The 20,353-nt window shown below is 40.9% G+C and overlaps 2 protein-coding genes across 9 annotated transcripts in view; both read left to right on the top strand.

Annotated features, from left to right (window-relative positions):
* The window catches only part of LOC121401591 (tubulin monoglycylase TTLL3-like), a 75,977-nt gene that overhangs the window by 31,059 nt on the left and 24,565 nt on the right, over window positions 1-20,353 (top strand). For 4 of the 7 annotated variants that reach the window (XM_041587044.1, XM_041587046.1, XM_041587045.1 and 1 more), the window contains exons 1-3: window positions 18,441-18,562; window positions 19,257-19,376; window positions 19,472-19,571. The exons of the other annotated variants lie outside the window; for them this stretch is intronic. The gene's annotated coding sequence lies outside the window, so the exon portion shown is untranslated. Of the gene's footprint in view, window positions 1-18,440; window positions 18,563-19,256; window positions 19,377-19,471; window positions 19,572-20,353 lie in introns of those variants that run through there. 7 annotated transcript variants of the gene reach the window in all.
* Window positions 1,406-9,394, top strand: LOC121401592 (tubulin monoglycylase TTLL3-like). 2 transcript variants are annotated; one of them, XM_041587047.1, is made up of 12 exons: window positions 1,406-1,489; window positions 2,186-2,281; window positions 2,760-2,809; window positions 3,294-3,413; window positions 4,087-4,201; window positions 5,140-5,268; window positions 5,519-5,696; window positions 6,068-6,216; window positions 6,711-6,927; window positions 7,500-7,935; window positions 8,574-8,589; window positions 9,216-9,394. In XM_041587047.1, exons 5-12 carry the CDS (start codon window positions 4,165-4,167, stop codon window positions 9,278-9,280), a joined length of 1,227 nt encoding a protein of 408 aa, XP_041442981.1. In that variant the 5' UTR covers window positions 1,406-1,489; window positions 2,186-2,281; window positions 2,760-2,809; window positions 3,294-3,413; window positions 4,087-4,164; the 3' UTR covers window positions 9,281-9,394. The 2 variants fall into 2 exon arrangements, with proteins under 2 accessions (XP_041442981.1, XP_041442982.1); XM_041587048.1 differs by lacking the exon at window positions 9,216-9,394 and having other exon boundaries at window positions 8,568-8,668.

Raw genomic sequence — 20,353 nt, 5'->3', positions numbered from 1 at the left:
ATATATATATATATATATTAAACTTCTACACTGCTGCTTTATGAAAAGGCATATGTAGTATTGCTGCCAAAAATACCTTATTTACATTATAGATACATTATAGAGAAGGCCATCTCCTAAAGTACATTTTATCCAAATAATTCCAAATTTTAAAAAAATGTTCCTTTTTTTCTGCAATAATAAATTAGTTCCATGTACTTGATCCCAACTAAGAAGAAATACCAGCCTATTGGGTTCATTTAATGTTTACACAATTTTCTAGTAGACTAAAGTATGAAGATCCAAATTACAGTAAGATCTGTTATCCAGAAAACTCAAGGTCCCGAGCATTGTGGATAACCAGTCCCATACCTGTATATACACAGTTATACAAGAGAGGACATTGGTTGCTCATGAATCTTTGGGTTTTCCTATCAAATTAGATACATTTCCACATTGCACCAGTGGGTTATGGGCCTAACGTGTGGAACCTGTAGCATTTACTTTACACTTTTACCTTACTTTTGTGAATCTCTTATTCTTGCAATATTTTATCTTAACAGATCAAACAGGAATCACTAGAAAAACAACCTATTGAAGCTAATAGTGAAAGAGAAACGAGTTATGAAGTAAACAGTGAAGAGAAACAACTATTGAAGCTAATAGTGAAATAGAAACCAGTAATGAAGTTAATAGCGAAAGAGAAACAACTATTGAAGCTAATAGTGAAAGAGAAACGAGTTATGAAGTTAATAGCGAAAGAGAAACAACTATTGAAGCTAATAGTGAAATAGAAACGAGTAATGGAAGTTAATAGCGAAAGAGAAACAACTGTTGAAGCTAAGAGGAAAAGAGATACTACTACTAAAGCTCATAGGAAAGAAAGGCGGCTAACAAATCTAATAGTACAAGAAAAACTGCTAAGAAGCCTAATGGTAATTAGTTAAATGCTTAAATGCTATCTTCTGATTGGCTGAACAGTTTCTACCTGTTACTAGAAATGAACTAGTTGGTACTTGTTACCACTCCATGTCCATCTTTAACCTTATAGTCCAACACTTCTTTTATATTAGTGGCAGAACATGATTTAGATGAATAAATGTGTTCAACTTCTAATCTTCACCTTTATCAACTGTGAAAATTTGTTGTTATTTGTTAACACTTTCCTAAATAGATTTGGCCCTGTATATGTCCTAGTACATGATGTTCTACAAGATTATTTCAAAGAACTGTCTTGTGTTATCATGTGGCTTCATAAAATATGTTTATGGTTTTATTCTGAATTTCTCCAGTCCTGGGAATTTTGTAGTAAATTGCCATCTTCATTTTGTACTCTTTGTGGTTTGTTAAAATATTATATCATTATTCATCACTCCTGATAATATAATATATGTATGTTATATCTCTTTTGCACATGCAGTTTCACCCTGAACGGGATAAATTGTACTGTGACGAATGTGTATCCAGACAGAAGAGATGCTTCGAAGACCAGGTTAAAACATCAATTGCGGTAAGTAATGTACCAGCACCAGGAATTCTTTTAGCCTATGTTGTGAATATAAGTATATTAGGAGAAAAAAAACTAAAAATGACATTGCACAGAGAGTCCATCTCCTACAATGTAAATGATCTTAGTTTGGTGCCTGACTTCCCCAAGGCTATAATAACTTACATAGAAAAGTTAAAGAACACTAGGAGTGAATAACAGATAAGCCACATTCTGCTCTTCATGTGTCCTGTTGTGAGAGCCATGATTGGCTGAAGGAGGCACCTGGGTCTAACATAGACACAATCCACTAAAGTAACATAGAAATTCTGAATATACTGTAATGGCCATTTTTACAAATGACAATATTAAAAAACATTTTACATTGGTACCAGTGTATTGCTGTGAGTAGATATGCTGATAGCCAACTCATAAGGAAATAGGTAGATGTGAGAGCATTGTTACATTTATCCTGATATCTGCCCAATATGCAACAAGTACACAGTTAGTATTGGTTGTATAACAAACTATTATGTTCTTCCACTACAGCTATTTCCAAACCCCAAGACTTATGAATTTGTTTCTTTTATATACCTTAAGGTCCCTTAATATCACACAGAAGAAACATGATCCATGCAAGCAATTTATTCTGTATAAGCCACCTTTAAGAAATTACTGTATTTGGAATCTCTAATGCGTTTCTCTTTAAATATCCCACAGAAAAAGAAAGTTTTCTGGACTGACTTAAAAGATCCAATGACTTCGAGAGAGGCCTATTAAGTAGAGGATGGGTGAAGAAAATCGCCCCCACCTTCAGTAAGTCTGCTTAAAAAAAACAAATCTCTTCAAGGATTTTAGAGATATTGAATTGCTAATGATAAAAATGAACCTAGTGCTCCCCACATGCTAGCATATAAATGTCTGCCCTGGGGTTTCATGAGCACAAAGTTGATGAAGTAGAGTTGGATAAAACCTCATGGAAATAGGCGACAATTGCATGAAAGTTGCTTCCAACTTTATCTTCCAGTGACTTTCTGATCTGAAAATATTCCACGTAAACACATCCGTAGGCCAGAATTTATAAGGAATACTTTTTCTGTAGGCACCTGACACCAAAAAACATGGGTTTTGTTATAAGTTGAGTACTCTAGTCTTAAGCCTTAATATTATAGAGATAATATTATATTCCCTAATGTGCCTGGGAAATATGGGCAGAATCTGCTACTAGTGGAACCTTTCTGAGCAATCTAATAAACGGCGATAATGATACTAATGCAATGTTTTCTCTTGATAGATGCTGGTCCCAAGAAAACTGTATTTCGTGACCCAACATATGGACATAAGGTAAATTCATATTTACGTTTGTACAATACAAAGATCTATGTAAGAATGTGTGGGTAATCTAATCTAACCACTCATGGATATGGCCAATTTAATTGAGCATTAAGATAAATATTGTTAATGTTTACTATTATATGCTTTCTTTTATCACACCATTGTCATTGTTCAACCCAGAACAGTGTACATGACTTGCCCTTTCCTATAGCTAAACATATTTCTTTCTATGAACATAAATATAAATGCACTACATTTACTATTCAGTTAAAGTGCATGATGTGACTGGTGGAGAGGAGCCAAGCAAGTTAGCAAGCTACAGTACTTAGTGCAACTTAATTACAGAGTATGGTAGCAGCATAACTAGCAGTTACTAGGCCAGTTGTTATTTCTTCTGTGGTAAAAGAAGTAATATAATGCTCCAGAAGTTTATTAATCATTTGAGTGTACTTGCCTTCCATGAATAAACTTTGTATTTATTTTTCTTTTTTAGATTATAAGTCGTTATGACATACAACCCAACCTCATCCTGACACGCAATAGAATTGAACTCCATCTTCTGAAAGAGGATCAGATAACCAATCACTTTTATGGTGTGGTCGCCACAAGCAAGGTGAGCCAACTGCAGTGACTTACAATGACCCATAGCAACCAATTAGATCTTTCATTTCTTGCAGTAGACTGATCAAAATGAATTGCTTATTAAATACTATTTGTGAATGTATTCACATTCTCAGTGAAATTTGCCGTTTTATTATAATAGCCCAACAAAAAATAAAAAGCAACTTGTTTTAGATGATTTGATCCATGTCTGAACTGGAGGCCCCAGTATTTAACCAGTGTAAAGGCCCAAATAGCTCCACATTGGCCCATTAATAAATACTGGTGCATTGCATTTTGATATTTGCATGTTTACAGTCTGCCTGTGCAGGACTGCTTCTTTCATCTGAATCATATGGCTTCCAGTTAACATGAGTGGAACCCATTATTTCCAAGTCAAAGACGGTTTCCAGTAAATGGAAGTGGAAATTATTTTACATAGGGTTTCCAAGAGAAAACAAGGCTATGATATGATGCCTCTTGTCACTGGTCATACTCACAATGTAACTTCTTCGGACACAGGTGACCTGGTGGGAATATAGAAGCCAGAAATGTGGCCAATCAGTGGCTCTCTAGATGTTGTTGCATTCCAATTCCTAGAATTTTTCGTATATTTATTTGCTATAATCTTTTTTGACTTTTTATATTTATAAAATGCATCACTAAATATGTTCTTTGTATTCTAGAGTGGTCTGTGCAAAGTATTAAGGCAATGGTGTTTGTCGTGTGATGCGAATCCACACACTTTCTTCCCTCGTTGCTACATGTTTAGTAAGATAAATGAAAAACAAGCATTCATTGGTAAGTGTGCATAAAATACTGTATCGTGTCATTAAGTCTTGGGTATAGTATCTTAAATCTGGGCTTTATATCCTTCAAAACCAAAGTATTATTTAACTTAGTGATCTACAACCAGTGGCTTATGAGCAACCAGTTGCTCACCAACTCTTTGGATGTTTCTCTCGTTGGCCTAGAAACAGGCACTTATATTTAAATTCCAGGCTTGGAGGCAAATTTAAATTGCATATAAACTAGGTGTACTGCCATGTAGAGGATCCTGTATGTTGTCAGGCCACGTAGGGGCCACCAAATCACATCACTTATTTGGCACCTCCAGGGACTTTTATCATTTTTGCATTGCTCCAAAACTCTTGTTTTATGTGAATGTGGCTCATGGGTAAAAAATAGATGGGGCCCCTTGTTTAACACTAAGGTTATTTTATATATTGCATTTTTTTCATGGAATAGTTATTTTGGTTTAGCTTTTACACAAATGTATTTATATAACATTTGAAAAGGCAACAGAGCACACATTCCAATATAGAACACTGGCCAGGCCATGACTAGTCCCTCCCCTCTCCTTGATGTCTCTCCCTTATTACCTAGTCATTAGAATGTTTGAGGGATTCTGAAATCACTGGTTCTATATAGCTGTCCATATGAAATAATGTTCCACCCTAAATAAAATGTGCTCTAATGTAACAGCTATTAGAAGTTCCCATAAGTATATTATAGTGCATGTTAACGACAACTCCTCTCTGTATCTACTATAAATTGTGTCTATATACATTAATATGTAAAGGAAAATAAATCCATAGTATCACCTGCTTAGAAATATAATTCAAAGTTCCATCTTTCTTTAGAAACTAAATATTTGCCCTGTTTGTTCTCACAGTTATTGTTAGTGTCATCTTTTGGTTAAATAGAGTATTCTAACAAAAAAATGTACCTTTATTTAGATGACTTTACCATGACTGCGGCTTGTGGTATCCTAAAATGGGTTTTGAGAACCAATGGAAAGTCTTTGCAAGATGAAGTTATTCCCAGCCGGAAAGAAAAGGAAGAAAAAACGGCTATTTGCATGTCAGGTAAGGGAAAAGCAGCGGCACCTGGTATAGCTACAGCTACTCTGATAACAGAAAATGAGTTACTTGTAGTATTTAAACAAGACCCCTTCTTTGCAGTGACTATAATTGGACAGTAACACCTTGTTCATTTTTACACTGTAAGATTAGACTTGAAATGGAGTCACTGGCATCTCATGGTTTTCCAACCAACTATATTTGTTTATTGTTCTCACTTCTTATTAATCTCCTCCTGTTATGTTCTTTTCTGTAGATGCTAAAATAAACAATCATGGCCCTGCAAGAATTGTTCCAGAAGATATTATAGTAACAGCCCTTGTGGCTTGCCAGTTTCATCTGTACAACTTGACACATGAGGATGAAGACAACTTAATATGTGCCGGGATAGTTGATAGAAAACATTTCATAAGTGACTACTATCGGGTTATGCAGTAAGTAATGTCAGATGAAACCATTCATAAAAATTTAGATTTAGAAAGAAATTGTCCTGATTATAGGAAAACAATGACAGTGAACACTCTATGGGGTGATTTATGAATGTTCATAGAATGTTTGTTTCTTCGAATCATAGTTTTTGCGCAAATTCATGAATTTTTCTTATAGTTACTTAATCCATGATTTTTTAGTTATTTAGCAAGTGTAAAAAACCATAAAATTTACCAATACAAGGGCCTAAAACAAATCACATAGAACAGATAACTTATTGGTATACATTATAATATTCTCCATAAACATTGTATTGCAATAGTGTGATGTGTATTATGTATAACTGTCTCTCATCCCTGCCCTTGTATTGTTACAGTCATGGTGCGCACATACAGAATTCAGACAAGTATGTTGATTACTGCCACCAATTGTTACGTAAGCTGAGAAGAGTGAACCCACAACTAGATATAGATGGAGAAAAAAACATCTGGATTTCAAAACCAAGAAATTTATCTAGAGGAAGAGGTAAGAGAATCTGTGAAATGGGTACTCAAGTGATGTTTAGGGGGGAAACAAAAGTTCAGGTTACTGGTGGGTGCCCCCACAGGACATTAAATGACTCACATACAGTAACTAATGCAGAAAATCATGCAAGGGCTTATATAGTAATAGCTATTTCTATATGATCCATACAAGGGCGAGGAACCTCACCGCCAGTGAGGTTTTGGGAGAATCCATGAGGTTTTCATCTCATCTCATACATTTTGGCACATAATAAATTCCCATTCTTCATGGCCAATTCACAGTTATGATTATGGTTATTTCTGTGCAATAATGCAGAATATGTATAAATGAATTCCTAATTAGATGTGTGAGATGTAGGACCAATATGGTTTCAAAGGAGCAACCTTAGTTATTGGTCCAACGCATGCTGATTTTGTTGCTTCAGGTGTTACAGAATGGTTTACTACAATATTGATTTAAACAGAGATTGATTCATGTTTTACATGTTATTACAGGGATACGTTGCAGAAATGATCTGAAAGACATATGTTCCTTGGGAAGAGAATGGGTGGTTGAAAAGTACATAGAGAGGCCACTTCTTATATATGGATCCAAATTTGATCTCCGTCAGCATTTCCTCATAACGGACTGGCACCCCTTAACTATCTGGTTCTATAAGCACAGTTTCCTCCGTTTCTCATCTCAGCCCTTCACGCTGGAGAGTTTAGATACGTAAGTAGAGGGTGCAAAATCTTGCATTCTATTTATTTGTTATACAGTAATGACGTGATGTTGATATGACTTCACTGCTTTGTACTCTCAGAGGCTCATGTAGAAACAGAAATAAGACTACTCTCTGCCTTATTTTAGCATGTTACAAACTGGAATAAATATCATAAGACCTTTTTAATTTAACAAGTAAGAATTACATTATAAAACACCTTGGACAATTGTGCCATTGTTGCTAGTAACTTAAAGGTAATTTATAGGTTTAATCCACGGTGTATACGATAATGTTTGGGATAAATCACTTTATGGCATGAAATGTATTTGCTTGTTTCCTTTACATCTGTGAAGTGGATGAATATGCTAAAGGCTCTGTTCTTCTAACCTCTGATTCTGTAGCAGTTGCATTGGTTACAGGGCTCTATAATTTTGCTGTAACTATGGTAGTCAGCTTGCTAAATCTAATGAATGGCTAAGGCAAGATTAGAATATTTAGTGACTCAGTGGATACCGACACTGGATTACTAGTGATGGATCAGGCACATAAACCTGACAATTGTATTGTTTTATCCTTCCAGCGCCACCCATGTATGTAATTACGCCATACAGAAAAATTTTAAGAATGCACCAAATCGTCACCCCAACCTGCCTGAAGAAAACATGTGGCACAGTGACGAATTCAAAGAGTATCTTTGTACAATCGGAAAAGAGCAAGTCTGGGATTCAATCATTATACCAGGGATGAAGAAAGCCCTCATTCAAACAATGAAGGCCACTCGGGAAAATGTGAAGTACAAGAAAAACAGTTTTGAGCTTTTTGGTTCAGATTTTCTGTTTGGAGAAAACTTCCAGCCCTGGCTACTTGAGATACAATACAAACCTGGCATAACCAAAGACACGTCAGTAATGTGGAAAATTGTTCCACCAATGGTAGAGGACATTCTACGTGTGGTGATTGATTACAAGGATAACCCTAACTGTAATGTCGGAGGATTTGAACTTATATATAAACAGGTAAGTGCAAGTCAAGGGACAGAAACTTTGATACTGATGAATGTGTAAAGAATAATATAACCTCAGGCATATAATCTGAGTACATAATGTATTTGGGCTGTGTTTATTTATATAAGTATGCCATGGGTGGGTACTTGCTACTTCAGGCTCTCTTCCCCCATGGGAATGTCTTGTAGATTGGACAAAATAGGTGTCCAACCCCCTGATAAGTTTAACACTGGCCCCAAGGGGATGAGGGGGTTGCAATTGCACCCAGGCAAGTAGTTATGCCACCAGCACTCGCCTCAGCCTTGGAAATGGCTATTAGTTGTAACGCTCAACCCAAATCTAAGCAGTTCCTCTTAACTTAGAACAAGGTTACAGACATTTGTAAGCCAATACGTTGTAATAGTATCCAGAACAGTAAAATATTCAACTACCTTATAATTATAGGAAGGTATTACGTGAGAACATACAAATTAAGATTGTAGGCAATATAACACAGATTTAACACTAGGACACTGGGTATAACTTTTGGTATTACATCTGAGTATAGGAGACATCATTTTGAATACATAATGAAAATGATTCATTTAAGCCTAATGGACTATATATATATATATTTTAGTGCTAAAAGCTTTCTGTTTTTTCAGTTTTAGGCAAATTATACTGGAAATGTGTCACGGTCAGCACCCAACACCAGAACAGATGCCAGGCACCCTGGTCTCAGCCCGTACTTCACCAGTTAAGTGACCGCCTTTGGCCTCGGGAGTAGCCCTCAGCTTACTCAGATGCCACCTGGACTTAACGAGAGGTGCAAGGCGTAAGTTCTGGCAGGCAATGGGGCACGACTGTTTACAAGGATGCTGGAAGATAGGAAGCCACCAGGAACAGGTAGGCCGGGCCAGCACAAGCAGTAGGAATCGTCAGGCAGGCAAGGGTCTAAACCAGGTTATCAATCGAAGGATCAGCATGAGAGTAGTAGAGACTCAGGCAAAGGTCAGGATTGGAGAGATCAGCGTAGTAAGCAAGCAGGTATGGGTCAAACACGAAGGATCAATCAGGATTCACAACAATAAGCTCCCAGGAACAAGCTTATTGAACCTACAACGGGCAATGAGCTAATACTAAAAATCCCCTTTTATACATTTGAATTTCCGCGCCAATGCACGATGGCGCAATCACGTCAGCGCGCCTGCGCCTTTATGAATTGCCCTAGGGAACTGGAACCAGCATGGAGCAGGGAGCAACGCGGCGTGGACCCCGCTGCCACTAGACCACCAGGATTAGTGCCTTACGAAATGGGATTCTCAGTAAAGAAAAAACATTTAGAGATCTGAAGATAACAACCATCTCTGATCCATAACAGGTGGCTAGTGGGATGAGTCTTGGAGGAAGGAATAGTCCAACCAACCATTTCCTTTTGATGCCTATTTTTTTCTTTGTTATACCTTTTTTAAAATAAAAATTATTTCCTTAATCACTTTTTTGTCTTCCTTATGAATAATATAAATACTTTTTAACGTTGGTATCAGTTGACACCCATAGCTACACCCACAAAGACCACCTATTAAAAAAAAATAGAAATATATATATATATATATGTACAATAGGTACAATAATTCCATCAAAAGCACATTTAGTTTGATGCAGAGAGTAATGTTCCAAAGAGTATGCCATTTATTTTGTGGTATTTGATTTATTGATCATGTAATTTATGTAACTATTTTTTGGTTGAAAGTGTCACCATTTTCCATCTTTCCCCGCTGTTAACTCCAGGCCGGGTGGTGGGTCAATGATATCATGGGAGGGCAGGTTTGTGACATTGCGAGGATGGACCTGTGATGTCAGTGGACACTCCTCATGTTAGGATTAATGCTGGATGCAGTTTGCAAAGTGTAAATAAAAATGGCAGTAAGGACAAAGATGTGGCACCTCCTTGCCCCTCACCCCTTAGCTCTGTCATACTTTCCCATTCAATGGAAGGGAATATGGCGGTGGACAATGGTGGTGATTGTTTACCCCCCCGGACCAAAAATATTGTTGGAGTTGTGAGCGCGACCCTTTGGAGACTTGATGCTGCTTTGTAAGATAAGTCTTTATTGCAACACGTGTGAAGGAGAAATGAGCAACCACTTTTGATTTAACCCTGCAGCCTACAAGGTTTTATAGTCTCTCAGCTGTCACTCAGAAAAAGGGGGGCTCATACCTCAAGGAATTCTGTCTCCTACAAGATGGTCCCTATATGCTTTACCTATTACTTACACATATCTCCCAACAGTTTCAAAATTGATTTGAATAAGAGTCTGGAATATGTATAGGAGAGGCCTCAATAGAAAGATGAGTAATAAAAAGTAGCAATAACAATACATTTGTAGTATTTGTTTGTAGATGAGGGTCAGTGACCCCCATTTGAAAGAGTCAGAAGAAGAAGGCATAATAAATAATAAAGACCAATTGAAAAGTTGCTTAGAATTAGCCATTCTAAGCTGCAAGTCACACAATTTCCCCAATAAATGCTCAAAGTAATGAATAGCACACCCAATTATCAAGAAAATAATGGAAAATGTATTACAAAAATAATGAAAATACAAAACAATTATACAAAATACTAAAGAAACAAAGAGCCCAACGCGTTTCGACCTTAAGGGTCTTTCTCAGGGGCACAAATAGACAAAAAACAAAAAGGCAGAACGAGCCTTACTGTCCATAAGGGTTTTATACCCCAAGCTGTGTGTCTTCGTTCACAAATCGGCATCTAACGTCACTTCTGCTTCCCCAGATAGTAAAAGAGGCCAAGCAATGAATTGTGGATCATCAAATGGAACGCATATGCGTTCCAACATATCGTCCAAGTTAGATTATATGCAAGTAACATTTAATAACATTTCCAGCAATGCGACTGTGTGCACAAAAAGTATCTAGATCCACTCCTCATCAATGAAGACATTAATTCAAAGTCACGCAGCAACGCTGCTGCATCCTCACGAAGGTCTGAAATAGAGAACACGTCAACTTCCTGTCATTCATCCTATTTGCGCATAAGTTCCTCACATTTGGAACGCCATATGCGTCTCAACTCATTATCTAAAGAAACGGATTAGATAAGTGTCATCTCTATCTAAGGCTCCAGGGAGTACCTAGCCAATAAGACTTTAGGACTTTTTAACAGTGAATTCACAGACAGCCTAGCCTGGCCTCCCCTATGGATTAGCACCCCTCTTTTTACTTCAATGGTGTGCGCCTTCTCTCTATATCTTATACAATTTCCCCAATAGACCTGCTTATCTTAAATAGTTACAATTGCTTCTTTGCTTATCTTAAATTGTAACTAATGTATAGAAGTGCACCTGCCACATATTCTGGACTCTCTCAAGTCAGTTTTAGAAACTTTGTATCTTTTTTGTGGCTCGGAGATCAAAGAGAAAGTCAGGACATTTCAGTAACAATCCGGGAATGCTGGTTGAGCTGTCAAAATTGGGACTGTCCTGCGAAAAACGGACAGTTGGGAGGTATGCTTACAGACAGCTCCCTGTAGCCCTGATACTGGCTGCCTAGCTGGATGATTACACAGAAAAAAAAAATTATTTTCTACAAGGTCACGTCTGCATATACTGAAAGCATATTATGTGTAACTCTTAAAGCAACAGTTACATCTTATACAATAATGTAAAAGTATGAATGAATATGCAGAGGGTGTCACAATATCAAAATATGATCACAGTTCATAGATAAGAATTGGCATTTGTTTGATTTAATGTCCAGGCTGCACTAGAGAATACCCCAATGCTTATAGTGCTAAACAGCTGGAGGGCCTCCCTATTATTAGGGTTGCTACCTGAGTGAATTTTACCGCCTGCAAAAATATAGGAAGGCCGGTATTTTTTTCCAGAAAAGGTGGCAGCCCTCCCTATTATACATATGTACAGATATTTATGTCATGTACAGTATTTGATTTTCCTACTAAACAGACTATCCTATTGCCTGCATTGTTTTGGCACTGGCTAAATATCTGCCGACACTGTTAGGCCTGGCTTGTCCTGGAGACAAAGCTACCTAAAGTTGCCCTATTCTTTCAATGACAAATGCTGGGGGAAATAATGGAGTATCACAGATAAACCCCCAGATAGGGTCTGTGATCAGGGGAATGGAAGAGGGTCAACTAATGATGTCCTGGACATAAAGGACGCGTATCTACATGTGCCGATATGGCCACTGCATCACCGCTTCCTACGTTTTGCCTTTGCAACAACCATTACCAGTTTGTAGCCTTCCATTCGGGTTATCAACAGCCCCCCGAGTGTTCACCAAGCTGATGTCAGTCTCAGCAGCGGCTCTATGTCTACAAGGGATCTCAATCACTCCCTACCTGGACGACCTGCTCATAAAGGCCAGAACAGCAACAAAAGCAAAGCAAGATCTCTCTCTAGCAATCTCCTTGCTCCAGCAATTCGGATGGACAGTGAACTGGTCAAAATCGAATTTACACCCCAGCCACCAAATGACCTTTTTGGGCTGGAATTCAATACGAGCACTCAACTGGTCTGTCTCCCCCACGACAAACAGAAAAGACTCAGAGGTCAGATACAACGCCTACTTGTACCTCAAAAGATCACAATACAAACAGCAATGAGGGTGCTAGGTGTGATGGTCTCAGTCATAGAGGCAGTGCCATTTGCACAGATGCACCTTTCGTGCATTACAGTCGAACATACTGGCCGCTGGACCCCTCTCCCGAACATTCTCCTCTCCCAACAGACCAGGAGGTCTCTTCTCTGGTGGTTGAAACCCTGCAACCTAAACACAGGACAGTCATGGGCGACACCAGACTGGACAGTCATAGCCACGGATGCCGGCTTACGGGGATGGGAAGCGACCTGGAACAATCTACCAGCACAAGGACTATGGTCCACAGAAGACTCAAAACTTCCAATAAACATACTGGAATTTAGAGCCGTAAGACTGGCACTCGAAGTATGGACTCACCCTCTTTGAACAAAACCAGTACGAGTACAGAGCGACAACGCCACAACAGTGGCATACATAAATCGCCAGGGAGGAACCCACAGCAAAGCGGCCTAGCAGAGGCGCAGCAAATATTACACTGGGCGGAAATCAACAAGGTGAGGTTGTCCGCAATCCATATCCTGGGGGTATCCAACACGAAGGCGGATTGTCTCACCCGAAATCAAATAGAACCTGGAGAGTGGGAATTACACCCGGAAGTGTTGTCAAGCTAGTACATCACTGGGACTTCCACAAATAGACCTCATGGCCTCCAGAGACAATCACAAGGTACCCAGGTACTTTGCCCGCTGTCGGGACCCGACAGCAGTGGGGACAGATACAATGACTCAACTCTGTCGATTCAAGCTAGCGTACATCTTTCCATCCATTCCAATGTTACCTCGGTTACTAAAGAAGATAAGACAGTCACAACTCACTGTAATCATAGAGGCACTATACTGGCCACGACAGACTTGGTTCTCAGACCTGCAGGACATGTCAGTCACCCATCCAATACGACTAATCCCCAGGTCAGATCTCCTCCCTCAAGGGCCTATAGCTCACCACAACCTGGGCCTTTTGATGTGGGTGGTTATTGAATCTGACATCTGGAGAAAACAAGGACTGTCGGAAGAAGTCATTGCTACCATGCTAAAAGCAAGAAAAGCAACTTCATCCAGGTCTTACCACAGAATATGGCACTCCTACCACAACTGGTAGAACTCAACATCCCTAGGATCCTGTCTTTTCTTCAGAGGGGTCTCCAAATAAATCTCTCAGCTCTCTTAAAGTACAGATATCAGCCTTATCTGTACTTCTTCAGACAAGACAGGCACTAGATGAATCCATACAGACATTTCTGCCGGGAGTAAAACATCTAAAACCTCCGTTCCAATCCCCAGTCCCAGGGTGGACTTAAACCTAGTACTTGAAGCGCTACTTGATCCACCGTTTGAAACCAATGGGATCCATTTCTGAATCACTTCTGACTAAGAAAGTGCTTTTCCTGATGGCAATATCCTCAACTAGACGAGTATCAGAACTCAGCGCTCTGTCTTCTGAAGAACCGTACATCATTTTCCACAAGGACAAAGCCGTACTCAGAACACTACCCTCCTTCCTACCAAAGGTGGTATCTCAATTTCACATCAATCAAGAAATAGTAGTGCCAACCTTATGCCCTGATCCCAAGAACTACACAAATTAGATGTCGTCAGAGAACTTCGTTGGTATGTGGAACGCCCAAAACCATTTGGCGTTCTACATCCTTGTTTAAACTACCAGCGGGCCCTAAAAAAGGCCAGGCAGCTTCTAAAGCAACACTGGCAAGATGGATCAAAGAGACAATACGGCAAGCCTACTTATTCAAAGGGAAGGTTCCACCCCTGAATATACGAGCTCATTGGACGAGAGCAGTCGGAGCTTCCTGGGCATGGCGCAACTCTACCTCAATTCAGCAGATCTGCAGAGCGGCCACCTGGTCTTCCGTTCATACATTCTCAAAATTCTACAATCTTGACACGTACTCCTCAATTTGGCAGTAGTGCAGTAAATGTGTCATCTCTTTTCAACTTAGTTTAATTCCTTAATTCCCACCCGTTTGTCTTGGGCTGCTTTGTTAAGTCCCCTAAGGTCCCCGTGTCCCCAGAGACCACAGAGAAAACAGTATTTTTGATACTCACAGTTAAATCTGTTTCTCTGTAGTCGATAGGGGGACACAGGGTTTCACGCCCTTTGAGGAATGGTTGACCACGTTGGTCTAAATGGGAATATTCTTCTTGTTTTCTCCATGTCTGCTTGGGTGACACAGGACAGTGGGGTATAGCTGGTGCATCTAGGAGGCAGGACACAACTCGAAAAAAAAACTGGATCCTCCCCACTGGCTATACCCCCAGTAGGCAGAGTTCCACTCAGTTTAAATTGTGTCCTCAGGAGGATAGGACATATTTTCTCTTCAGTGTGTTTTTTTTGTTTTTATATTATTGCTCAGCTAGACTGACACCCGGGGTTGTTCAGGCCCTCTACACTGTTGTAGAGGTCCATACTGACAACCCCCACGAGGGACCTGTAGCCGGGGTCAAGCTGCCTTTTGGCATAGACCCCCCAGCTTAATTGTCTCTTCTTTCCCCTTCAGGATAAGGGGGGGATATTGCTGGCCAGATGACAGAATACTGAGGGCCCTAATGGGGTAAGTTACAGATTCTTATATCCCCCTGGGGCCTCCTCAGAAGCAGTGTGCTGTGTTTGTGCAGTTTCCTGGCTAGACGCTCAAGGTAGCAGGGAGAGGAAGGGACGAACCTTTATTTAACAGGTGCACGTCTCTCAGGCCTGCAGTCTGAGCCGCACTGGAGCGTTGCCGTTCGTTCCCCTAGCTATCACGCTCCCTTTTTCAGGCGCCAGGACTCCAATGACGTCACCCGCGGCATTCTCTCCGCATAATAGCGCGCAAACTCCTTGCGGGCCGCCATTTTACTCAGGCTCTCGCCAAGCGGTCACTCCTGTGTTTTTTCTCCGCTATCCCTCTTAAGGGTGGCGAGTTTTGCTTACTTGCGCATCCTGCCTACAGCTCCAGAAGACAGTGGGGTACTACTGGTACTTCTGGGACAAGCACTCCAGACACGCACACCAGACAGCTGATCTCCTTCCCTGCTTAACCCCTTGCAGGTTAGTGTTCTGCTGCGCATAAGGGCCACTAGGGACCCTCCAAGGCTGCTCCCTACGGGCTACTAGACTGCTATCATGTCTGAGGGTCAAAGTGACACCCTTTTTCCAGGCAGCGGGGGGGAAAAGATTCTCACTACCTCTGTCAGATATCTAGCCTGTGCCAAATGCCGCAAACGTTTGCCTTCTGGGCACAAAGACCCCATTTGTTCCAGGTGCAAGCCTATTGAGCATTATTCTGATTCCGCAGGTCCTCTCATCCCCCTGGCAGACCAGGCCGCTCAAGGGGAACCCTCTCCTCAACCCAGGGACTCTCCCCTCCCAAGGTTCCCCTTCTCCTCCAGAATGGGCTACCCAACTGGCCACCGGTATTCCAAAGCTTGCACAATCTCTAGACAAACTTCTGTCGAGGCTTGAAAATCCTAAGGGAAGGGCAACTAAACACAGAGCCCCATCTCCCTCTGACGAAGACAGTGATTCTCCTTCAGAATTCTTTCCTTACACCTTTAGTTTCGGGGGATGAGGACGACCAATCTGAAGGAGAGCTTTCTTTTAATTCAGATAAGAGGGAGGAAATCCCTCAGACCATCCTCAGACTCGGTGGATTCTCTGATTGCCTCTGTTTTAGAGACTCTTCACCTTGAAGAACCAGAAGTCTCAGCCGACTCTTCTAAGACTCTTTTCAAATGGCACAGTAAGACTTCCGCTGTTTTCCCTTCTCACTCTCAGTTCGACCATATTATTCAGCAAGAGTGGGACAAACCTGAGAGACGTTTTCAAACAAACCACCGCTTCCAAAAGCTCTATCCTTTCCCTAGCGAGGTTACTGAGAAGTGGTCGCTGCCACTTCAGTGGATGCACCAGTCTCTCGACTGTCCAAAAATACTGTCTCTTCCAGTCCCTGACGCCTCCTCATTCAAGGATTCCATGGACAAAAAACTAGAAAGCCTTCTGCGGTCTCTTTTTTCAGCTTTGGGCACTTCCCTTCAACCTGTTTTAGCAACAGCCTGGGTGAGCAGAGCCATTCAATCCTGGTCTGATTCTCTTCTCAACGCTATCGAATCGGGGCTCCCCAACACGAACTTTCTCAATGGGCCTCTCAGATAAAGGAAACAAATGATTATATTTCCGAAGCCTCCTTAGACGCTGCTCAAGTCATCAGTAGGTCTTCGGCACTCGCAATTGCAGCCCGTAGATCCTTATGGATGAAGTTATGGTCTGCTGAGTGACAAAAGAAATCCCTGACCTCCATACCCTTCAAGGGTAAGTTGCTTTTTGGGCCTGATTTGGACAAGATCATCAGCCAAGCTACTGGGGGCAAAAGTACTCTCGTACCTCAGCCCAAGGCTCGGTCTACCTTTCGCAGAAGAAGACATTTTCGTGGCTCCCAAACAAAGGGCTCGAGATCCTCCCTCCGAGACAATCCTTCTTGGCACGGGGACGCCTGGCTAACAAACAAAGACCAGTCTGGCAAAACAGGAAGTTCACTCCTAAGTCCGGGGACAAGTCTACTTCAGCATGACGGTGTCATTACGCCTCCAACCACACGAATAGGAGGGAGGCTAAGTCTGTTCGCCGACGCTTGGCTCACTCTTGTTCAGGACGCCTGGATCCACGAAGTGGTGACTCGAGGTTATCACTTAGAGTTTTCAACAGAACCTCCTCATCGGTTTTCATGTTCCAGACTTCCAGTTCAGCCAGACAAGCGAACAGCATTTCAAAGTGTATCTCCAAACTCCTTCTCTCAAAGGTGATCACTGCCCAAAAAGGACGGTTCAGTCCGGCCCATCCTAGACCTAAAGGAATTGAACAAATTCATTCGACCCTGATGCTTCAAAATGGAGTCTCTCAAGTTGGTCATTGCAGCAATGTCCCCGGACAGTTTCTTATCTCAATAGACATAAAGGATGCGTATCTGCATTTCCTTCACCATCAGAAATACTTGAGATTTGCCTACCAGAATCATCATTTCCAATTCACAAGTCTTCCTTTGGACTAACGTCGGCCCTCGGGTCTTCACCAAGATTATGGCCGCAACCACAGCGGTAATCCGCGGGTGCAGGGGGTTTTCCATCACCCCTTATCTGGACGATCTGCTGATCAAAGCTCCATCGATTCCAGAGGCTTATCGCTTCCTCAGTATATCTCTGGACATGCTACAGAAACTAGGTGGGTACTCAACTTAGCCAAGTCTTCTCTGATACCCAATCAATCCATGGTTTTTCTCGGGATGCAATTCAACACTCTAACACAGAGAATATCCCTTCCTCTGGAGAAGGCCATCGTCTTCAATCATTAGTAAGATCCCTAATACAAAAGACAACATTCTAATCAAGTTTTGCATGAAGGCTCTGGGAGTCATGGTTTCCACCATAGAAGCGGGTTACCATTCGCCCAGTTCCATCTCCGCGAGCTTCAATGGAACATTCTAACAGTGTGGAAAAGGCGATCCCTGCTACAGGAGATTCATGGTTGGCAGGGTAATTTGTAAAAGTGCAAACCGGAGAGCAGCTGAATAAAAAGCTAAATAACAAAAACAAAAACAATAAAAAATGAAAAACCATTTGCAGATTGTCTCAGAATATCACTCTTTACATCATACTAAAAGTTAACTCAAACGTGAACAACCCCTTTAATAATACAAGGAGAAGAACTGCCATAGTAATACAGGCTCAATATAAAAAGAAAGATGATACATATAAACCTGATTTCAGGGAGAAATCTGGCATTTTAGTACAGTTACTACTGGTGGGTAACTAAGATCTTCCATTGTTCTGGCACTGGGTTTTTTAGAGTTGCATTTGGCCTCTCACCTGCCACTTTCTATCATGTCCTGCCCCCTTCTTCCAAATGATACAGACATAGGGACTGACAATATAGACTGTTATGTGAAGCTCTGACTATTAGAGCAGCCGTCTCTTTGCTCTGCAGGCTGACGGAGGAAGCCAGAACCTATAATCGGGCAGGAAACAAGAACCAGGTGAGCAGATCAGACTTTATATCCCTCTGTTTCTTCTGTCCATTCCAGCCTGCTCAATAAGTAAACTTAAAAATAAGTGAATGTAAAATTGATGAGAGAGTGCTATTCTAAGCATTTTTGCAATGTACATTAAGTTTTTTTTTTTTTTCATTCCAAGATGTTAAAGGATACATGTACTGTTATTATGAATGAATTTTGTTTCAACAGCACCACCTGCTGGTCATTTTCTGACCAGTCTGACACCAAGTAGTCAAGGAAGTTGTCAGTCGAAAGAAGGAGGCTGCTCTGATGTTCTTCTGGTTAAGAAATTAGAAACCTTTATCATATCTTTAATAACCAAAAGAACATCAGTCGCTGTTGTAACAAAATTCATTCATATTAACAGTACATGTATCCTTTAAAATCTTGGAATGAAAAATAAAATAAATAATGAATATACACTGCAAAAGTTCTTTAGAAATAGCACTCATAACACATTTTAAATTCACATACTTTTGAGGTTTACTTATCCTTTAAAATCTGCCTCTAGTCTCTCCACCTTTGCATCTTGTTGTGCTTCGTTTGCCTACATGGTTTGTCAAACCTGGAAGTACAACTAATGTCCTGCTGCTGACAATGGTTGGTTACAAGATCTGCTAGTAATTATATTTCATTAAATGGGTGCTTGTTTGTCTGCCCTTAATATTATTCCCAGGCTCTGCGTTGTTTGCGGAAGAGAAAGCTAGTGGAGCGTCGCATTACGGAGCTGCAGAACAAGCAGGACAACATACAGGGAATCTTGGAGAGGATATCGGCTGCCGAAACAGACCGCAAGGTGATGGCATTTAGCACTGAAAGAGCAAGAAACCCACAAGAAGTGACTTGTATTAACAAACTGGGCTAATGATAGCGATATGTTTACGGCCTTAGGTTGTCTCTGCGTAACCAGATGGGAGTCTCTGCTCTTAAACAGGCCCTAAAAGATGTCACTTTGGAGAAGGCAGAAAGTATTGTGGATCAGATTCAAGAGGTAATAATGGCTAAGGCTAAAAGGGGAATTGGTCTGTGCCTTTTGTATGAAGACATCATTATACTGTAATACCTTCCCAGCTAGGATTGCCACTCACCTCTTTAAAAACATATGGAATCCACACCTGCATGGCTAATTAGCAATTCATTTAGATGCATGCTGCAGACTGAACTGATTTTATGTGCAGCCATGCATCATGCCTCTAAATTAATTTGCTAATTAGCCATCCCACGCTTGTGGATTCCATGGGGCAAATTCACTAAGGCGCGAAGCACCGAACGCTAGCGTTAATTCGCTAGCGTTTGGCATTTCGCTTACTGCGCAAATTCACTAACGAACGTGTCGTAGTTTCGCTAGTGTTACTTCGCAACCTTACGCCAGGCGAATCTTCGCTAGCGACGAAACTACGCAAATTCACTAACTTGCGCAGTGTAGTGAACGCTACCTTTTACGCTAGACTTCCTTCGCCACACTCAGACCTGGCGAAGCGCAATAAGTAGATAGGGATTGTTTAAAAAAAAGTCTTTTTTTTTTTTTTTCTAAGTCCCAAAAAACGCTGGCGTGCTTTCTACATGATGGGGTGATAGGCTGAAAAGATCGAAAATTTTTTGGGCTTCCCCTTCATGTGTCTTGTGCTCTGATAAACTTTAGTCACTCTTTACTGCTGTGGCTACAAGTTGGAGTGATATCACCCCCTTCCCCTCAACCCCAGCAGTCCATCATCACAACAATGGGAAGGTAACCAGATAACAGCTGCCTGGTAGATCTAAGAACTGCACTCA

The sequence above is a fragment of the Xenopus laevis genome, chromosome 3L, assembly GCF_017654675.1.
Source record: "Xenopus laevis strain J_2021 chromosome 3L, Xenopus_laevis_v10.1, whole genome shotgun sequence".
Lineage (NCBI taxonomy): Eukaryota > Metazoa > Chordata > Amphibia > Anura > Pipidae > Xenopus > Xenopus laevis.
The sequence above is the reverse complement of the archived record's forward strand: the minus strand, read 5'-3'. Positions and strand labels throughout refer to the sequence as shown.

Excerpts from the sequence above, each read along its gene's own strand:
- LOC121401592 (XM_041587047.1), top strand. The coding sequence starts at position 4,165 with ATGTTTAGTAAGATAAATGAAAAACAAGCATTCATTG. Across the intron at positions 4,202-5,139 it reads TGAAAAACAAGCATTCATTG|ATGACTTTACCATGACTGCG; the intron begins GTAAGTGTGCAT and ends ACCTTTATTTAG. Across the intron at positions 5,697-6,067 it reads GACTACTATCGGGTTATGCA|TCATGGTGCGCACATACAGA; the intron begins GTAAGTAATGTC and ends GTATTGTTACAG.